The sequence below is a fragment of the Nothobranchius furzeri genome, chromosome 2 (genome assembly GCF_043380555.1).
Source record: "Nothobranchius furzeri strain GRZ-AD chromosome 2, NfurGRZ-RIMD1, whole genome shotgun sequence".
Lineage (NCBI taxonomy): Eukaryota > Metazoa > Chordata > Actinopteri > Cyprinodontiformes > Nothobranchiidae > Nothobranchius > Nothobranchius furzeri.
In genome coordinates, this window is record NC_091742.1 from 79,347,547 (window position 1) to 79,369,962 (window position 22,416).

Here is a 22,416-nt window from a genome sequence, read left to right on the forward strand (position 1 = left end):
AAATCAGTGGATCCCGGGAAAGGCAAAATAGGTAGAAAGAGCAGAATAAGGAGGGTGATGATGAAGGTCACATCAAAGCCAGCCTGAACAGGTGAGATTTCAGCTGATTTTTAAAGGAGACCACTAAATCCAATGATCTCAGGCTCAGGGGGAGAGAGTTCCAGAGCCTGGTGCGCTGCACAACCAGTAGGTTTTGGTCAATGGACCTCAGGGACCTGCTGGGGATGTAGGGACTGAGAAGATCACCAATGTATGATGGAGCTTGTCCATGTAAGGCCCTGAAAACCAGAACCATGATATTGAATTTGACTCGCAGCCAGACATGTTAGACAAAAACATATTTTTAAACATTTTTAAGAGATAAAAAGACTTGCAGCACAATAATTGTGTTTGTTTCTGTATGTTCCCCGAATAAGTCAAGAAACGAAAGTCTTCTGATTAAACATTCAAAGGCCAATCAGATTGATATTTCATATTTACATGGAATTATCACATCTTATTGATAAGTTCATATGTATGTAGTCGATCCTTAATGCAACAGTGTTGTAAACTTCTACCTTCTACTACCTTCTCAGATGTACCTAGGTTTGGTGCAGGTTGTGTTTTTTGTTTCTCCCAAGCCCCACATTGCGGTCAAAAATTGAAGCAATTCCCAAAGTGAAATAAATTGCAGTTCCACCCTCATCCGCTGGGGGCTGGTGTCAGAAGCGAGCAAATCCTCATTGACTCCCATGTTAAAAATACCAATTTCACAGCAGAAATAAACATGTTTACAGCCTGGTACCCAGTGGCGGCTGGTGAAAAATATTTTTGGTGGGGCTGTGCTATTTTTTATTTTTAAACAAACTTGTGCTTTCTGAGCTTTGTGCACAACTCCACTATGTCCTGAATTAAGCACAGCTCTTTTATTTCCTGTCTTACATCATTGGACAAACTGATTAATCCAGGTGTGTCTGACTATTGGCAAACTGCCTTGCGGACCAAGGTTGAAAAATACTGCATTAAATTGCACATAAAATAACATGACCATAAATGGTAAATAGGCAATTCAAGAGGCAAGTAACAAAAACATTTTGTTTAATTTCAACATTTGAGTGAACACGAAAAATTATGAGCAGGTCACTGTTACAGTAATGGTAGTAAACTCTAAAAAATGCCAGAAATTTACACTGTTAAATATTTCTGGAGTGTTGTGCCAAGGTCAACTTTATACAAAGATCAAGTTGATGCATTTGTGTGTGTGTGATACCTCATTTGTACAGAAATTTTGCCCTTCTGTCCTTCTGAGTGGCAAAGCTCTCGATTAGCTTTTTATTGAAGTCAGGAATGTTTGTGACAAGCTTTTTTTTCCATGGAGAGCATGGCAAGAGCATTCAGCCCATCCTGTGTCATGGTGTTCCTCAAGGAAAGTCTTAATCCTCTTTAAAGTAGATAAATAAAAAACAACAGATAAGTACATAGGAAACACTTTCATAGGAAATAATGTCATCAGTATCCTCTTACAAATGTCATATTTCCCAGTTTTTGGGACAATAAAACATTTCTGATTTTCAATCAGATGTTTTTACATTTGAGGTAAAAACATCTAATTGAGAATCAGAAATGTTTTATTGTCCCAAAAGCTGGGAAATTTGTTTGCTGCAGCAGAAGTGTAACAAGTTAAATGGAATCAGATTGATGTATGTACAAATTTACATGAAATACACATTTACGTGATTAAATATGTATAATAAGTATGTGTGTTGAAATTAGTTTTTACAGTTATTGCACATTAAACATGTTATTAAACAAATGTCCCAGTTTGTGGGACAACCAAGGATTTCTGATTCTGATTGTCTTGTTCACAGAAATGTAATGTACACCTTACATCTGCACCCAGCTGCTGTTGTTCCCTCGTCGAGCTGCATGGCAACGTTAGCTCTGCTGCATAGCATGGCTAGCTTCACCGTGTTGTTGTCCATGTGTGCCCGGGATGACTCGTGTTTCTTCACCTTCTCAGAAAAATGTTTCATGTCTGTAACTCCTGACTCATCCATGCCTTATCTGTCCCAGCCGTTTTGAATAACAAACACGGAAAGCAAAAATAACGCATTAGCGTGATTGCATCCAGCTAGCCGAGCCTTCCCAGAAGCCTCGTGTGTACAGTTTACCTCTATCCTTCTCCTGCTGGCTTATCTTTACGTCGGGCTGATCTGGTCCAAGCTCTTTGACATTAAGTTTTTCCACAATAGTTCTCCCTCAAACGGATACTGGAGAAGAGACTGAACTGAATTCAGTGGCTGCTGAGATCCGGTATCCATGCTGGTTGTGGTCACCGGCGGCGTCCATGTTACATCTGCGTCACGACCAAAAACGACTCTGCCGAGTTCTACCGAACACCAACGAAACCTTTGGCGGTAGCTCTATCGCCCATTATGCTTCTGAAACGTTCTGAAACAACGTCGACGCTGATTGGATACATTCCCATTCCTACCCTTTGATTTTCTTGTCAGCAATTGGACAGCTGGTCCCGTCCTGTTTGGGCGATTGAAACACAACACACAGCCTCCACCGCTCGGCAGAGACCAGTATATATATATATATATATATATATGATTTATTTTTGTTACAAAACACACAATTAACTTAGAATATGTGATTATTGTTAATTTTATTTATTTATTTTTTAAATAAAAATTAAAATAACGGGAAAACTGGGAGGGCGGCGCCCTATCGCCCTCTACTGGCCAGCCGCCACTGCTGGTACCAAAACATGTTTTTTGTTCAAATGATCTAGTTTACACTCATGACAACTCTGAGAGGGGTGAATTTTTTTCTCACTCTTGTGTTTAAGTGTATTAAAAGCCTAAAATTCTGTATAATTAATGAGCATCCGACCCACGTGACCGCCGCCTTAGACCCACGTGACCACAGAGCTAGCTCCGTGGAAAGGCCTCAATAGAGCCTCGGTCTCGCCTGAAAACTGTTCCGTGATTTTTATTCTCTGAAATTAGACCAGTAGTTGTGGCGTTTGTGCATTCTTTTTGGATATTATTTGTGCAATTGTTGGACAAAATGACTTGCTGTGGTATTAATTGCACTAATAGAGCATCCAAGGAGTCTCCACTTCATTTTTTCCGGTAAGCAGGGGCGGATTAAGGACTGAAGAAGATCCGGGGCTTAACACACACATGCGCGCACACACACACGCACGCGTGAGCGCACACACACACACGTGACACGCACTAGTCAACATCATATATATTTGTCTTGTACCACATAATTTTTAATCTGAAGCTACATATTAAGCATATTCAGGGCAAAGTATTGTTCCTGTTAGTGTTTAGTTAGAGATGATAGTAAATATTCCCTTTCTTTCTCCATCAACTTTACCTGATAGTAAGCCAACTTTAGGCAAACCAGCAGCACAACAAATATTTTCAAATAAGACTCACAAAGCTGAGTAAACACCAGTCTCATCAAAGCTGGGGTTCTGTCGCGGTACTTTTGGTCTAAGGCCGGGCGTACACTGTGTGACTTTTTTACTCGCAGCGTTCAGCTTCAGCTCAAACTGTACGACCCTCGCAGAGCAGATCTCACGAGCCAGGCGCTCACACTGCACGACCCAGTTCTCGCATGCGACCTGACTGCTCACACAGTACGTCTGGTAGTAACACGTCAGCCCTAAAAATATGCTAAAAATAGCAGTTTTTACTCAATACGTCAGACTTTTTTGTCTTGTCTTGCCTGTTGTCCTTCGGGAGTGCTGCAGGACACACAGGGATTTATGGAGGTTGGATGAGGAAAACGAAATAAAGAAAGTAAATCTGTGTTTTGTGATCAGTTTAATTTGACATGAACACGACAAACATGCTTTCTTGACAATCTTTGTGAGTAAAAAAACGTGTAGAAACACAAACGAACAGCGTGTGTTATTAGGGAAATAGCGAGCGGCGTTGATGCAGGATTGCGCATGCGCCGTGAGCGGTTCTGATACTTTTTGGGTCACAGCTGCTCGCAGCGTCGCTTCAACAGTGCGATACCCTCACGAGGGACGAGCGAAAATTTAAACACGCCAGAAGTCCGTGCGACCTCACGACTGCTGATCGGCAGCTGGTCACGTGGTGTTAATCGCCTCTCGTAACCCCCTGTACACTACACGACCGCTCGGCGCAAAACTCGCCCCGATGTCGTGGATTCTCGCACGACTGGAAAATCGGCTCAAAAAAGTGAAAAAGTCGCACAGTGTATGCCCGGCTTAAAAAATGTCCTTATGTCTATCTTCTCACGTGTTTCAGGCAGAGTGTAGAAGAAACCAGGCACTGCAGAAGAAGCCGGCTGCTGAAGGGCTTCTTCTTCAGTGGTGGAGGCTCAGGCAGGCTGTATACAAACTACTGCCTGCTGCTCCCTCTCTGTTGGACTTTGGTACTGCATGTTACTTCCACGTTTGAGATCCGGGGCTTTTCATTAAACATTCGGGACTTAAGCCCAAGTAGCCGGGCCTACCGCCGCCCCTGCCGGTAAGTAAAATTATATTTATGTATTTTAGGTCACTGCCGCTTTTGCTCTAGCTGAGTTTATCAGAAAACTACCATTTTAACATGTACAGTTTAACCCTGAAATTTAGATGTAATATACGGTAAAATAATTAATAGGGTATATGTCGATGGGTAAAACCATGGTAAAACCCAGTGCATTTAACATAAAAATGGGTTGAAATATGACGGAGCTCTCGGAGGGACACTTCTGTGTTCCATTCTTCCACCCGGTTCTCCCCAGCGGTCAGCCCGGCGCATCTCTGACCGCTTCGGCGCCTGGCTGCTGTGTGGGCTGACCGCTTGTGGAGCGGACTCGGAGAGAGACCTGACCGCAGAAATACTGCAGCTCGGTGAGTTGGTTGATAGTGCTTGATGTTAGTCTCCAGGAGTCTGTATGCCATCAGATAAACTCGCTCGTTTTTTTTATTTTTTGCATATTTGTAAAATAGTGGTGGTGGGGAGCGACTAAATAACTAATTTGTCCACAAAGAGCCGCGACCGGGTGCCCTGTTCTCATGGGAACTAGTGCAGTTTAATAAAATGGAAATTAGTTAATAAAATTGATTATTAAAAGGTTCATATCCTATCCAATAAGGCGATAGACTCAAGTAGTTCGTTTTATATTGTTTTTTAATAAAGTATGCATTTTGTATTACTCTTTATCCTAATTTTAGACCTTTTACTACAAGCCATGATAAGCTATTAAGTATTTTAAACCCATATGCTTAAGTAGTTCTTTGTATGAAGTTTTCCTCTAGGTGATCCAGAGAGGCTTGACCTTTAAGAGAGTGCTGGACTCCCAATTCACACTCCCGCTTGTGCAGTGAACACTATGAGAGTCATCACTTCACCACGGACTCCAGGGTACAAACACATTACTTCATACTTTGGTCAAGATTGAAAAGATTGAAGCATTAGCTGTATAATATACAGATGTTACATTGCTGTGTAACTAGAAGAAAACTTTCTTGTAAATAAGTATATAGTTTTTCTTCTTTGTTCCAGCGTCACAGTTATGGTTATTACGTATTTTTTTCATATTATTGATATATTATTATTATATTGCAGCACAAACCAGCACAAATGTTTGACACCAATTTTGTTCGATTTGAAGAAGGGGGGGGGGGGGGCAACTTCACTTAGGTACCTACTGCAAATAATGATAATATAGCAATAATATGAAAAAAGTAATAACTGTAACTCATGCATGAACGAAGAAGAAACACCCAATAAATACTGTAGCTACATGGATGGATGAAATGACGCCCATCAATCTATCTGCACAACTGTAGACCTGGGCCTAAGCTGAGATCAGTGCTGGACACAGACACATATGAGGGAGTCCTTCTGAAGCCTTCTGATGCTGGCCAGCACAACAAGGCAAAGAACGAGTTGATCGGTTCTCTGTGTCAATGCATCACTGCGAGATTTAGTGATGGGAACAGTGGTGTCCTGCATGCTATGCGACTGACCAGTTTCCAGTGCTGGCCAGAGGCAGACACGAGTTTCGGTTAGTGGTGGACACATCTTGCCAATGCATTTTATGATTCACGACAACTTCTGAACTTTGTAGTAATGTTTTCCCTTGTTCTCAGATTTTGGTGATGAGGAGATAAACAAGCTCACAAGTCACTTCCGACCTCTTCTGCTGTCTGCTGGAGTGGATGTGGACTTGATCCCTGATCAATGGACAATTCTTAAGGCTGAACTGTACACAGCAGGATTTAGCCAAGGTATTTAGAGAATGATGTTAGAGAAAAAAATTAACATTGATGTTCCTAAATGGCAAAGTTTTTAACAAGTCCTTAAAAAGCTAAATGTCTAATAGTGTAAGATTCGAATTTGTTAAAAGCGCATTACTATGGAAGCCCATTCCCGCCACTCAGATAAAATTAAAAAAAAATTATTATCTCATAATTATGACTTAGCTATCTAATAATAATGAGATACTATCTCATTATTTCTGTGCAGCTCCTATATAATAATAATGATATACTATGTCATTATTATGAGATACTATCTTATTATTTTGACTTAACTATCTCATAATAATGAAATACTATCTCATTATTATGACTTAGCTATCTCATAATTATGACTTAGCTATCTCATTATGAGATACTATCTCATTATTATGACTTGATTATCTCATTATTATGACTTAGGATCTCATTATGACTTAGTATCTCATAATTATGACTTAGGATCTCATTATTATGACTTAGTATCTCATAATTATGACTTAGCTATCTCATTATTATGAGATAGTATCTCATTATTATGACTTAGTATCTCATAATTATGACTTAGCTATCTCATAATTATGAGATAGTATCTCATAATTATGAGATAAATTCTGCTGGCCTCCACGGACTTCCGTTTTTGCACTTCCGTATTTTTCAACCTGCAGCACACAACTTCGTTCGCGCTGAGTGGTCAGAATGGCTATTTGTACGCGTTTGCTGCAAGACCTCCCAAGAGTAATAGTTAACGATGTACACCGAATCTTTCTTGCCTCGTCCGAAATGCCAAAATCTAGTATGGACAAAACTTGTATTGTATGTGCCCGGCTACTTACACAGCTATGAAGGTAAGCTAACAAACTTCTGCTCTGAGTTACTAAAGATGCTACATGCTAGCTCTCCACTAGCCTAAGTTAGCACAACAAGGAAACGTTATTGGAGTGATAAGTAAGGTCATGCGTGTTTTTCGTGTCTGAAATGAAAGAAAAAAAAACCAACAGTTCATATGTTATTCTCAGTTTTAATCATGCAGTCAGGAGAGGTCACGGTTAGGTCCGAGTGTTTCAGGTCAATGAGGAAAAACCAGAAGCCCCACCGTCTGAGTGTAGGAAACCGTTACCCTGCAGGTTCAGTGCAGGATTGATTCAGGTTCAAAAGAAGACTGTTCATGTTTTTAAACGTCACATTTTTGCGAGTCATATCATTGCTTTTAGTTTGATAACAGGTTAATGACATGCCTGAACTACGTGTGTCATGTGGTATCAGAGATAAAATGTGTCCCAGAAAGATATAGTAAGTAAAGTTTGTATAAATAGCATGTCACAGAAAGTCAGACATTAGATGACTCGCAGAAGCACAACATTGTTTACAGTTATTTTATTTTTTTCCATTACTTGTTCTACTCTTCTATTTTAAAATGAATAAAGTGAAGTTAATCATCAATGTTTGTCTCTCTTTAAATGAAGTTGTACTCTAACAAATATTCTGTGTTGTAACAGATTGTACTAAGGGATTCAAAGCCAGTGGTGGTGCCAGTGTACGTGTGGCAGGTGCAGCCTTGTGATGTCATGTGGCAGCTCAACTCTACCAGACGGCACATTTCTCCCAGCTGAAACTTACATCGGTCCCCCCCCCCCCCCCCCCCAGTGTTGAGCTGCACAGAAACTGGACAACAGTGGCACAAAACGGGGACCAAGGTTACAATCTTTTAATGATACTATTATTATGTGTATACATATTTCTGTTATAACCTTTAAACTTGTTTTTATTTGGAAACAAGGTATTAAACCATGTCCAGTTAATGACATGGTCATCATATCAGCCAGACCAAGAGAGAGGAGACCGGTAGAATGAACAAGGTATGTTTTTCTTTCTGGACTGCACGCACACACACATGCACACACCCCATTTGACTTTTGTTTTTCTTCCCCAGAAGCAGTTTGTAAAAAGGAGTCAGCTTCCCCGATGACAGACAGCTTCATTCTGAAGGTGCAGGAGGCGTACCACAGACTTGGTGCAGATGAGGCTCCGGTGATGACAACCATGGCTGTCTCTGGTGATGTACCTCTGGTAGGGTCCACGTTTGGTTCGGTGCAGGAGGGAAGCGGGCCATCTTACCAACTACCGGTGAGGACGGCCCCCAGGACGCGTCCACACAAAGACAACCCTTCTCTCCCACAACTGTCTCTCTCTCATTATAGACTGGGACCCTCTGCATATGCATTTGTGTTTACTGAACATCATCATTTCACATCCCTCACAACATCATTGGGGAAATCATACAAAGCTGAGAACAGAACACAACTGCAGAGTTTCTGTGTGGAGGGGCACCAACTAAGGAGATGCCACATCACTTCTACAAAATTTAGATAAGTGTGTCACACCAGGGCAGAAGGTTCTGCTGAGAACCTTGTGAAACAGCCTATGGGAACAAGTAGTCAGACTGATGACAAATGTTGGGGTCTTGCTTTGGAGCCTACAGCCATCAAGGAGTACTGCAAGGTAAGAGAGGTAAACCACTACCCATGTGGGGTCCTGATCCACCCTGAGGCACCATGGATGGGTTCAACAGCCGATGGGATTATGTATGAGGGCAGCCTGAGTGTGGCCTGTTGGAAATAAAATGCCTAAATGTGTGTAGCTTTGTGGACTATTATGCTCAGAAAAGGTTTACTCTCTGTGGCGATCTCATCCTCATTACTGGCAGGTCGGTGTTGACTGTTGATTTCTCCATGTGAGTGGTGTGACTTTGTTGTTTACACCACAGATGACATGTTTATTCAGCGAGTTCCCCGTGACATGGAGTCATACAGACACTATTGTAATGTTTTTGTTGCTGTTTAAATGTAAAGACTTACTGTGGAGGAAATTCAATGTAAATCTGCAGTAAAATTAAATATTTCTGCATTTTCTTGTTTGTGATGTTTTGTTTGCTAGATGAGTAATCATTTTTAAATGGCTTCTGTTTAGTTTCAAAAGATAAGATTTAAATTAAATGAATTAAAGAAGACTAAACAAAAACCGATTACTTATTTTATTTACCACAGAAGCATTTGAAACCAAAAACTTTCAATTTCTTTTTTATTACAAAACCATTTTAAACATACAAATACACATTTAAGCATGACATAGGTTTTTTTTTATTTTAAGAACTATCAATTGAGAAATTAATCATAACTTACTTTATTGCAGAGGTTTTGTAAAGGTACCGCATCTCAAGCCCTCAGAAGGGCACAGCACCGTTGAAGATCATCTGAGTGAAAGCTTTAAATGCAGTACCTTTATGGAAGTGTGTAAATAGACAGTGTGGTTGCCCTACATGACTCGAGGTGCTCAGACATCAGGCTCCTTTGTAGGAGGAAAACACCTCACTCTGGAGGAGAGGGGAAGATGGACATTGACACTTCAGCTCAGTGCAGTCAAGAATGACTGTGGTGTCTGGGTAGTCCTAAAAGTCTACAGGCAGATTTGGCCTTATCTCCTCCTCTGGTATCCAGATCCTCAAGTTCATGGATGTCATAAGCATTGAAGTGCCGACTACAAGCACAGGTGTGTTGTGTTACATTAAATTTGTCCCTGTGAATAGCAACAACCACCTACGTCTCGGCTCTGCATCAGTGGGAAAAGTAAAAACAATAAGGACAGAATTGTACTTTCATGCTTTCGTTCTTTTTTTAAACACAGAAACAGTTTTGTTTACCTGTTTGTAGCAACAGTTTCGCCGACAGCTGCCGGCTTCTTCAGGCTGACGCTGATGGTGGCGCGTCACTTCCTTCTCCGTTTATCTGCGGGCAGCAGAGGACGTTGTCGCCCTCTACTGCCCGCTCTCCCCTCTCCGACGATGCAGTCCCATGCGTGGTCCAGCGTGTAAACTCCGTCGTCCCTGTTCATGGTCCCACATCCACGTCTCCTTATCTCGATTGCTTCCTTGATCCTTGATGTTCCTTGATGAACAGGGACGACGGAGTTTACACGCTGGACCACGCATGGGACTGCATCGTCGGAGAGGGTAGAGCGGGCAGTAGAGGGCGACAACGTCCTCTGCTGCCCGCAGATAAACGGAGAAGGAAGTGACGCGCCACCATCAGCGTCAGCCTGAAGAAGCCGGCAGCTGTCGGCGAAACTGTTGCTACAAACAGGTAAACAAAACTGTTTCTGTGTTTAAAAAAAGAACGAAAGCATGGATTTAGAAAGACACAGCAAGAACACACCTAAGAATTGTACTTTGCTGATCTCTCTCCTCTCTCTCTCTCTCTCTCTTTCTCTCTCTCCTCTCTCCTCTCTCTCTCTCTCTCTCTCTCTCTCTCTCTCTCTCTCTCTCTCTCTCTCTCTCTCTCTCTCTCTCTCTCTCTCTCTCTCTCTCTCCTATGTGTAAATAGTAACATGTAAATAACGGCTACCTGTCCAGGGTGTACCGTGCTAGTTTGCTCTCTCTCTCTCTCTCTCTCTCTCTCTCTCTCTCTCTCTCTCTCTCACACACACACACACACACACACACACACCATTGACATGACATGAGTCAAAATATAATTAGTTAAGAGCTTTTTTGGACAGTTAGCAAGGCAGCTTCATTTGTCTAGCACAAACCTGAGCAATTAATGATTTTTCCAGCAAGAACATAAAACATTCAAATTGATGTGACAACATAAAACAGCAGATAAAATAATTAAAGTAAATTAGATTTAAGAAATAAAATGTACAACATAATAACTAACGAGTTATACATAAGAATACTTTAAAATATCCCAAAAGAACTGTTGTCAGAGTTTTTGGGTAGTTTCACATTCTTTACAAAATGAAAATAATGGGGTTACATTAGCAAATGACAGCTTTAAAGAAAACATGTAGGTGGTAAGAAACATATTTTCTAGAAAACCTGCTAAACTCTTCTCAGCTCAGAACCAATGTGTGGAAGAAAGGTATGAAAAAAAGATGTGCAATGAAGTTTGTCCGAGTGGATTTGCCGTAGTATGACGTAATCGGCAGGCCTCCGATCTGAGCGGGAATGGAGCCCACTTGGCTTTAGGCAGACTGTTAGCTCTTTGGATGATCAAGGACTTCATGTAACTGAAGAACTGGTATGCCAGTTATATAGGTATGTAATTATAATTTTTTTCCCTTATAAATAATGTGTATACATTTTGACTTGACATACATCAGGTTAACCGTTTTTAATGTTAGCGCACCGCATAAATGTGTAACATTATACAGTGTATGCTAAAAACTGAGCTTGTTTTAGCCAGCGTCATTCTAGGTCTTTGGTTACAGCTAAAATATAACAGTCAAAGAAAACACTACCTATCCATAAAACAAAGTCAGTACATTTCAATTAGCTCTAATAATAAATGTTTAGTGTAGGACAAACAAATTCCGGTGTTCCTAAATAGTTTTTAGAGACTGCTTCTCACCACTATTTAATGTCTACATGGTACATTTGCTATTCTAAAACATTACCTTCCGGTCTGTGTTTTTTTATGTTAAACTGCAAATATGTGATTTGTTGCAGGACTAGGAAAGAACTGTGCATCTTCCACTTGTGAGTTGGTGCTATACAGCTGAAGGACAGCCAAAAGACACAGCAGAAGGACTAGAGTACTCAGGTGAGTAAAAATTAGTATTTGCAAATACAGGAAAATAAAGTTTCAACAGCATATATTTGTCAGAGTTTTTAATATGATGTACCAGTACTCATGGAGTAAGTACTTTCTTCATTGGACTGAACATCCAAAGAGTTGATTAACCCCTTATCTTTTCAGTCCATGAAAATTAGTGCTGAAGACACTTATGAGAAAGCATAAGTAACAATAAAGGTTAAAATTAGAAAAGAAACCTAAAATAAATAACATATTTCAATTAAAAAAACAGCCTAGTTTAAAGCAAAGGAAGTGAAATAAAACCCACATATAATGTTGCAGTGGGGCAGGGATGATCACTGGAGTTGTCAGTTGTTTTAAATGCTTTTATTCAAATCATTTCAACTTACATACAAACTGATCCTCTTATATTATGTGCCTAAAGCTGTATGGTACTAGGGGTAGTTGATATGGGAAAAAAAATCATCACAATGTATTTTATGTCAAATCACAATCACTATTTAATCAAGTTTTTTTTTTCCATTTTGATAAATATGATGTTTTGAAAATTATTTACCAGTAAAGTAAATCAATGTAAAAGCATAACCCTTCACAGAAAATAAGAAAAAAGATTTCAGAATAAAAAAAATAATCAACTTCCTGCCTGTCCGTGGAATTTAGTAAAATGTTGAAATGCTGTAAGATTCACTTTGACACTGAGAACTGATTGGCATTATGACTAACTCCATGGTTGTAAAAGTATGTTGCATGGATTTTTTTATGTTATATTGGAAATATCTATGTTGTTGTTCTTCATATCTTTCCTTTCAGTGTATGGTCACGGAATGGATGACCTTTGGGATTTCCTGCGACAAAGGAACATTCCTGAGGAAACTATAGAGACCATGTTGAGAGAGAAGGTACTTTGATGAACATTTAAAAAAATTCAAAAATATTGTGGGAACGGGAAGCATGTTTCTTGCAATATCATCTAATTAAATTTCAATAATATCACATGCAATTATGTTGCTATAATTGTGTTTTTAATAGGGCTGGGACTTGATTAAAAAATTAATCTAATTAATTACAGGCTTTGTAATTAATTAATCTCGATTAATCGCATTTTAATCGTTCAGGAAAATGCGCTCTCAAAGTAAAACTTTTAATTAAAATTATGAGACAGAGAATCAAACATTAGACATGGTTATTACTGTAAACTAAAGCTTTTAATAAAAAAATGCATTTTAGTTATTCACATGTCACTGTGTGATATGAAACAAAACCCAAATCAACTAAAATTTATAATTACAAATCGAAAACACCTGCAAATGGTTCCTGAGCCTTTAAATAGTCTCTCTGTCTAGTTGAATGACTGAAATAAATTTGACTTTGCACCAGATTCTAATTTTTCCAGTTTCACTTGTTTGTATAATTGGGAGATTTTATTAGCATTTCTGCTCATAATGTAGTAAAAACACATAAATAATAATCCTTCAAAATGACAGTAGAACAGGCACAGATATGATCTAGTACTTAAATGTACTAACTTTTAACACCAGAGCAGGCATGGCATATTCTGAGAATGATCAGGAACACTAACTGGTTCCAGTTGGATGACTGGAGGTTGATGGGATGATAAAAGATCATGGCGAGGAAATAATGATCTGACGAACAGGTGAGCGGACCTTCCTTACATGGGAAGTTCTGCTGTCACGTTAATAAGGGGATGCTGCCGACCCGCAGATTCACGCCTGCAGCAGCAAATCTGGTGTGATCTCCAGCCTGATCACAACTTCCTCGTTCCTCGCTGCCCCTGATAGTAATGCATGTAATGTTTAGACAGCGACTCGTCTCAGAAACATAACTCCCCGACAGAATTGTTTAGAAAATCATCAGAAAAGTTTCAGAGTATTTCTGTTTTAACTTAAACTTCTGTTTTCAACTTTAAGACACGTTGTTTGTGATTTTTTAGAGTAGTGAGAACACGGAGCGTTCTCCCAGCGGCAGCCAGGTGCCTCTCGTTTATCTGCCTACTTTCATAAACTACTGTTAGGGCACAGAATTATTGTCTGGTGCTTTCAGCGCTGCACAGATGTTACGTAAATGTTAAAAATATAGCTTACCGCAACTTTTGTAAAATTTCCGGTGCCACCGGGCGGGCAGCCGCAGCAGAGATGATCTCTGAAAAATGTCCGCGACACGGACTCCGTTGTTGTCTGGAAGTTTTTATTTTCCAAGTTAAGAAAAGAGGCGGTTGTGTTTCCTAAATCCTGCATCAGTCCAAGCAAGGCAACTTCTTTCTGTTTTTATTTCGTTTTAGTAGCCATTAGCCACTGTGCATTGTTGTGTGCGTCAGTGATATTTGGTCTACGAGGAAAACGTGCAATGACAAAGGTTCCGCCATGCTTGAAATGCAAGCTGCGATTAAATGCGTTAATTTTTTTTAACGCGTTATTTTTTTCTAATTAATTAATCGTAATTAACGCGTTAAAGTCCCGGCCCTAGTTTTTAAACAATAATATTTCACTGTCTTCATTTAGATCGATACCAGCATCATCCAGTTGATGACAGATGAACAATTAAAGAGTTATTTGCCATCATATGGAGACCGCCTTGCACTGTTAGGTTATTGTAGGAGAAAGGAAAATGGATACCCAAACTGGCGCAAAACAAAGCTTTTTGAGCGCCTTAAATCAAAACTGCATAAAAGAAGAAGAACTGCTGATGAAGATGGCAGCAGTACAGAACAAGAAGAGCAATCTGCAACCCCTGTAAAGAAAAATGCTCTTAAGTCAAAGAGGAAAATAGAACTAGGCTGGATGATCTACGATGAAGAAATAGAGGCTTTTAAACAAGTGAGAGCAAAAAGAGGAGGTGGAACAAGGAGGGTAGATGTATCAAAAGATGCAAAGAAAAATGACATAATTCAGATGGCAGTTGATCTATTCTTTCCTAATGGGAGAAATAGAGAAGGGTCCTTAGCAGATTTTGAGGTAGATCTCAGAGATTATCAGGAAGTGGCAGTTGATGACAACATTACAGTAGGACAACTTTACTTTGATACAAAACTCCCGGTTATCAGGTTTTATCTGACCACACGTAAAAAGATGGAAACCCACTCAAACTGTCAAGATGAAGAGTCTTCACCATTTGCTCAGGACCACAACAGTTCTCACAGTCATCCCTCCTCTTCTTCAGCTTTTAATGATGCTACAATCATTCAGGCTACAGAATCTGAAACAGTCACTACTGACTTGATATTTTTCGAAAATTCCACAAATGACGAAAATATTGAATTAACATTTCATTCCACAGAGTTCATGGATGAGGATACCAGTAACACTGTATTTGTGGGGGAGTTTTCTGAGAGTGAGCCACAGATTCTGGATGATACTCTACCTCTGTCTCCACAAACCCTGTCCTTAGCAGAGCCAGTGAAGAAAATACTGGTTGTTCACAGAGGACAGGTACTTCGGCAGCTCATATTACACTTCTGTGATGATAAAATTCTAGAAAGTAACTTCAGAATCCAACTTGTCCTGCCTGATGGAAAACCTGAGATGGCATTTGATGAAGGAGGAGTTGTGAGAGACTGTCTCATTGAATTCTGGAAAGATTTTTATGAGCAGTGTACCACAGGAAATGCTTATAAAGTTCCATTTCTAAGACACGATTATGGACAGGAGCAGTGGGAGAGTGTAGGCCGAATAATCGCTTTTGGCTGGACAAGACAGAAATATCTTCCTGTGGGGATCGCACCTGTCATATTAGAGCAGGCTGCCTTTGGACATGTAAAAAGTGATGTGGTGGAAAATTTTCTGAAGTACATGCCTGAATCTGAGCGCACAGTGTTTCAACCATGGCAAGCAGATTTTAGCAGTGTTGACCAAGAAGAATTATTAGAGATTCTTGATAACCACTGCTGCAGACGACTGCCCACTGCCAGCAATGCAAATGAAATCCAGAGGTGGAAAGTAACGAATTACATTTACTCACGTTACTGTAATTGAGTAGCTTTTTTGTAAATTTATACTTTTTAAGTCGTTTTTAAAATCTGTACTTTTACTTTTACTTGAGTAAGTTTTTAAAAAAGAATTGTAATTCGCTACATTTTAAATGATATCCGTTACTGAGTAAAAATAAATTGTAGGCTTAGTAAATTAAAAATAGTACGTGTAGCAGCGTTGGAACAGAAAGACACCTGCATGAGCGCCACGTCTAAACCGGGGGGGGGGCTACACGCTTTATGATGAGGACAAACAGCCATTTTTACCGCAGTTTTGCTCAAAAACATCAATACAGTCCCTGTGATCCACTCGCTGTTTACCTCCTCTCTCCCTCCTCTCCTGTGGGTTGGAACCCGCACCTTCGCGCACCGGTGTGACGTCATCAGAATTCTGCTCGGTTCGGCAACCAGACTCGGTTCCGTGTTTGAAATGTGTTTCCTTACCGCGCACGGAAGTGGCAAAATAACGTTTAGCGCTCCTAAGAAGCCGATTATCAGCGCTCTGCTCATAAAACAGAAGACCTGCAGGCCTCTGTGAGTTAATCCTGATACTGTTCAGGTGTAAACATTGTGCTCCATCCCTGTGTTTGAACTCAGAAGATGCTTCTTGATGCCACAGATATGTGATGATTTAGCTTGTTTCTTTATTTTACTCCAGAATAAGAGATTAAATTATTACAAAAGCAGTTCAGTGTAGCTAAATTAGTCATTCAAATGATTCTAACATGCTGCTGTGTTTGTGTGTGTGTGTGTGCGTGCGTGCGTGTGTGTGTGTGTGTGTGTGTGTGTGTGTGTGTGTGTGTGTGTGTGTGTGTGTGTGTGTGTGTGTGGGACTGCATAAGACAGCATGGCTTCATCAAATCCATGCATCCTATATCTTGGCTGTAGTAATGGCTCAGGAAAATAACTTGTATTTAATAAACAATGATGTCTGCAGTGTTTATGATAAGGTTTTATCTTATATTGGACCTATCTTTGGTCTGGGAGGTGTAACTTATCATGATACAAGCCTTTTAAAACATGTTAAAGTGTTACAAGAGGAGATAAATGCATGAATTTAAAGTTCATGTTTGGAGACCAACCTTCAGTTTGGAGGCTCACGCTGGTGAGGAGACACCATTAGTTCTAGTAACACCTGGGCTCCCAAGGCCTGTTCTGACAGGATGGACGTTACGGGACCCTTAAGGATTCCAGTTGGATTATTGGAGGATTATTTAGGAGGATTGGAATGAACAAACTGATTTCAGTGGTGAAGGGTTAAAGGTATTGGCTCGGCATTAAAATTGTAGAAATGCAAAATAACTACACTTTACCATCTATATAAACATGTACTGGGTCCAGTTTTTTATTTTATTAAGGACTTTTGTCATAAATCATTAAAGAAAATCCAAATCCTCTCCTCCAGACAGTGAAGAACTGTGTTTCGCATACGTCACTCCAGCACGTAAAACAAGCTAGCTGCTGATGCTAATATTGTGAATCACTGTTATTTGTTTACTTTCATGCTCCTAATTATTACGTAAAATTGTGTTTACAGCTGCAGCAAAAGGTCTGAGCCATCTGTCTGTGTCCTACACACATTTTTAAATAACAGGTCTGATCTAAAATAATAACCTACATCTATAAATCCATCTAGAACCGCACCGCTACTTCTGGACTCCAGACGAGTCCCGTTAGCATGACTGCAGCAAAACTAACCGTGTTCGCTTCGGTAAGGAAAGAACAAGTCCTTTGGGAAAGCTACGACACACACACACATGCACGTACTCACTCACTCACTCACTCACTCACACACACACACACACACACACACACACACGCACGCACGCACGCACGCACACACACACACACACACAGAGATATAATCTAAAAGATGATCTCTATATTTCAACATTAGAACCTCCATGACATCCTGGATTAGTGCAAACAACGAGTTGAGCTAAGGAGTTACTCCAGCATCAGGAAGATTTATTCTGGTAAATTGTAGGTTCATTATCTTCCAGAGTTATGTCAATAAACACACACAGCAGTAAAACTGTAGATTACTGTTATGGCCGCCGCCGTTTTGGAGCCCAGTGGTGTGCTGCGCACCGTTCCCTGTACAGCAGCGCAGCACGACGGACAGCTACGCCTTGGGATGTTGTCCTTACTCCAGCACCATGGACAGCGCCGGAGCGGCAGGCACGGCCAGCTGGGACTTTTCACCTCATCAGCCAGCCCTTTAAAAGCGGCCTGCTGGAGCTCATCAGGAGAGAGAAATGTTTGTGGTTGCAGAGGCAACGTGTGTTCTCTCCCCGTTGGCGGTTACCAGAGATTTTGTGGTTAATACCAGGTTGTGGTTTGCTTCTTGTGAAGAAGCAGCTTAAGAACCTTTTGTGTTTGGGATATTTTCAGTTAAGCGGTAATTTTCGGTTTTGGTGAGTCATTTAGACCACCTTTGGTAAATTACCAGGTGGGGTTTTCCCCTTTTGCAGTCTCTGTTTCCTGAGCCAATTTTGGTATTTCGGACAACTTTAGTTAGGTTAGTACTTTTGTTTGGTTTGTCTTTTAGACAAACCTTGTTTAATTTAAGGGTGGGATTTTTCCCCTTTTGAGTTTCATTTATTTAGGATTTAGAGTGGTTGGTCCTCTGGACATTTTCAGTTATTCATTTAAACTTAGTTTGGATAACTAGGTAAGGGTTTTTTGGCCCTTCTTTTGGTTCTTTTGTTTTTGTAATAAAACCTTTGAAATTACAAGGACACTTTGAGTTTGGTTTTGCTTGGTCAAGCCTTTTTCTCCCCAACGAGGGTCACTTTTTGTTATACTGGTCCATCTTATGTTTATTCCCCTCACCTTCCTAGCTGAGCCCACAGAGGGGTGTAACATAAATGGGGGCTCGTCCGGGACTTTACTGATTTATAGCTGTTTATTACATGTTTATGGCCTGTTTTAGATCAGTTAAGCCCGTGCCAAACGTTTTGGACTAGTTTTAACATATGGTAGCTTTTGTTGGTTTTGTGAAGACACAAAACCCACGCTGTTTTGTGTAGTGTCCTTTTGTTTTGTGCTCAAACATGGCTCAGTTTTGTGTGGAGACATTTATGGAGGCTCCATCCCGTGAGGTGCTGGAGCGTTGCCGCAAGGCTGACCTACTGCAGATAGCTGTCAACCTTGCTCTTGACATCCCAAACCCTGTGCTGAAAAAAGACTTGAAATTGCTCGTTGTGGAGCGTTTGGAGGACATGGGGATTTTAAAGACTGAGAATGAGTCTGGTGCAAAGACTGAACCAGAAGGATCTCCTGCAGATCCTGATGAGTGCGACAATCCTGAAGTCCCTGCTGCTGCGGAGGATCGTGAGGGTGAGACGACGGAGACAGGAGAAACTCCTCTAACAGTACGAAAGTCTGTTCCGACCTCCCCAGGTTCGCCGACGGAAGGATCTCGAGACGCACGATTACAGGTGCGGCTGGCACGTCTGGACATGGAAAGAGAGGAGAGAGCCTAGGCTAAAAGACTCCAGATGGAACTGGAGGTTCGGAGGATGGAGATTGAAGCTGACACAGCTGTGAGAATAAGGAAACTGGAACTGGAAGCCCAGCTTTCCAACCCTGGACTTCATATCATGCCCACCAAAGCTCCGCAACCCACCACAACCCCGGCCTTTGACATCAGTAAGTGCATTTCCTTAATGCCTACTTTTAGAGAGGCCGAGGTTGACAGCTATTTTGTAGCTTTTGAAAGAATTGCGGAGACGTTGCAGTGGCCGCGCGGGGTGTGGTCTCTGCTGCTCCAGTGCAAGCTGAGCGGCAGAGCTTTAGAAGTTCTGTCTGCGCTCCCTGTCACAGATAGTTTGGACTATGACCGAGTGAAAGCTGTTATACTTCAAGCGTATGAGTTAATCCCAGAAGCTTATCGTCAAAAATTCAGACAAGCTAAGAAAAGTGCTGGACAAACACATGTGGAATTTGCACGAGAAATAAGCATGCTGTTTGATAAATGGCGTTCGTCCACAAAAATTAAAACCTTGAATGATCTCCGAGAACTTATCCTTTTGGAGGATTTTAAACGTAAGCTGCCTGAGAGACTGGTAACCTACTTAAACGAACAAAAAGTCAGCACTTTATCAGCTGCGTCCCTTTTAGCGGACGAATTCACACTCACTCACAGAGAGATTGTGAGGAGAGATGAAAGAAAAGATGTTCAGCCCGTTTTGATAAAGAAACTTATAAGAAGAAGCCCTCAAAATGGTAATCCTGAAACCCGTACCTGTTACTATTGTCACCGAACGGGACACGTTCTTAAGGATTGTTTTGTGTTGCAGAAAAAGAACGGGAAGCCCACTGCAGCTCCTAAGGAAGTTGCATTCCTTAAAAAGTCACCAGTGGTTAAACCCTTGTGCGCCGCCAGGGAGCCTGATGCTTGTTTTGCACCTTTTATTCTTTCGGGGGAGATTTTGTTGACTCCCGGTGATTCAGACAAGAAAAGCGTTCGCATTTTGAGAGACACAGGTGCGTCTCAAACGTTAATACTGAGCAGCGCACTCCCATTTTCAGCCAGTAGTTCACGCGGGTACGCTGTTTTGTTACAGGGAATTGAAATGAAATCCCTGCCTGCCCAGGTGCACCGCGTTCACCTAGAATGTCAGCTCGTTAGCGGCTGCTTTGATGTTGCCATTTGTGACCATTTACCTGTAAAAGGGGTTGATGTGTTGTCGGGGAATGATGTTGCTGGAGGTAAAGTGCTACCTCTTTTAGAAGTAGTTTCTCAACCTCAAGCCGAACATGTAAATTGTGCTGCTGATTCGCATTTTTACCCAGCTTGTGCTGTCACCCGTTCGCAAACACAGAATAATGCAGACATCCAGTTAAATGACTCAGTGCTGATGAGACTCCTCGGTGATGACTCCGAACAGACAGCCCATGATGGACTTTGGTTTGTTCCCTCATCCGACGCAGAAGAGCAGAGAGAAAAGGCTGATGCTGATCCTCAGCAAGGAGAACCTTTTCCACTTACGGCAGAAACCCTTTCTGCTGCACAGAAGAGTGATGTTACTCTGAAACCCTATTTTGAACAGGTGACCACTTCAGGTAAAACTGATAAAACTACAACACATTATTTATTAGATAGTGATGTGCTGGTGCGTTGTTGGCCTCAGCCTGCAGCTGAGGGCTCGGAATGGGGGTTGGTGAAACAAATAATTGTTCCATCCTCTTACAGAGAACATGTGGTCTCCTTGGCACATGAGAGTGACTGGTCTGGCCATTTGGGTGTCAACAAAACTTATAAACTGTTGTTGCAGCATTTCTTTTGGCCAGGGATGAAGAAAGAGGTGTCTCTCTTCTGTCGGCATTGCCATGTCTGTCAGATGACAGGAAAGCCGAACCAGCCCATTCCTCCTGCCCCGTTACAGCCCATTCCTGTAGTGAGTACGCCTTTTGACCATGTCATCTTAGATTGTGTGGGACCTTTACCTCCTTCTCGAACAGGAAAGCGATTTTTGTTAACCCTTATGTGTTCAGCTACAAGGTTTCCGGAGGCCATACCGCTGAACTCCATCACCACAAGGTCTATAATCAGAGCTCTAACCCATTTCTTCTCCATCTTTGGGTTACCAAAGGTAATACAGACTGACCAAGGGACAAACTTCAAAACTAAACTGTTCAAACAGGTAACAAAAACCTTAGGAATCACACATCTCACGTCATCCGCGTATCATCCTCAGAGTCAGGGCGCTTTGGAAAGATGGCACCAAACTTTAAAGGCAATGCTGACAAAGTATTGCTTAAGTAAAAACAAAACGTGGGAAGAAGGATTGCCTTTTGTGTTGTTTGCTGCTCGTGAGGCTGTGCAGGATTCTCCTGGTTTTAGTCCTGCCCAGCTTGTGTTTGGACACACTCCTCGTGGTCCCCTGAAGGCTCTAAAAGAGAGATTTCTTTGTTCTGATCCGCCTGACAGAAAAGTACAGGAGTATGTCTGCCTTTTCCAGAAAAGTCTGTTTGTTGATGTGCCCACTCAGATGTTAGCGCATCATGTTGAGGAGCCCCTGGAGTTCACCCTGTCTGGTGGAGAGGAAGCCGGATGGAACCGCTCGGTTGTCCAGAAGTTATGGTAACCTGTAACGTCCAATAACCACTACGAATATGACAGATGGATACATTTTGTGTTAACTCCTCCTTCCAGGGCCCCTTGTAGGCACAAGGGCTTCACCCTCTTTAGGGTGTTGCCGTTTGTTGTTTTCTTTAGGGTTGCGGCATGAGGCTAGTGTTGTCGGTGTCTTGCAGACATCACGGGAGCACCCCAGGGTGATGGGGGACGGGCTTGCCAATGAGACACCCCTCGTCATTGCTGGTTTGTATGTGTACACACACATGTGCTTAATCTGCCCGCCTTAACCCGCATGAAGAGCAAGGGTTGAGTTAGAGAAGCTCCCCCCATAGGCAGTTAGCGGGATGCCCTGGTTGTGTGTAAATGGAGGATACTGTTAAGTTTTTGTATCTTGAGTTTTAAGAAAAAAGATGGTGGTGTCTTAGGTATGGTTTTAGATTCTTTATCTCACCCCCCTTTTTTTTCTTTTAAGGGTGGGGATGTTACGGCC

At 41.4% G+C, this 22,416-nt stretch overlaps 1 protein-coding gene and 1 long non-coding RNA gene across 2 annotated transcripts; both read left to right on the top strand.

The window, feature by feature from the left end:
• Window positions 1-7,886: 7,886 nt before the first annotated feature.
• LOC139066116 (uncharacterized) lies at window positions 7,887-9,170 on the top strand. The gene is made up of 3 exons (XR_011519087.1): window positions 7,887-7,956; window positions 8,040-8,118; window positions 8,193-9,170. It is a non-coding gene; the product is annotated as an uncharacterized lncRNA (long non-coding RNA).
• Window positions 9,171-10,640: 1,470 nt separating this feature from the next.
• LOC129165499 (uncharacterized) lies at window positions 10,641-16,574 on the top strand. The gene is made up of 2 exons (XM_054748774.2): window positions 10,641-11,859; window positions 12,664-16,574. Exon 2 carries the CDS (start codon window positions 14,397-14,399, stop codon window positions 15,840-15,842), a length of 1,446 nt encoding a protein of 481 aa, XP_054604749.2. The 5' UTR covers window positions 10,641-11,859; window positions 12,664-14,396; the 3' UTR covers window positions 15,843-16,574.
• The last annotated feature ends 5,842 nt before the right edge of the window (window positions 16,575-22,416 follow it).

Coding starts and splice junctions, on each gene's coding strand:
- LOC129165499 (XM_054748774.2), top strand. CDS start 14,397: ATGACAGATGAACAATTAAAGAGTTATTTGCCATCATATGGAGACCGC.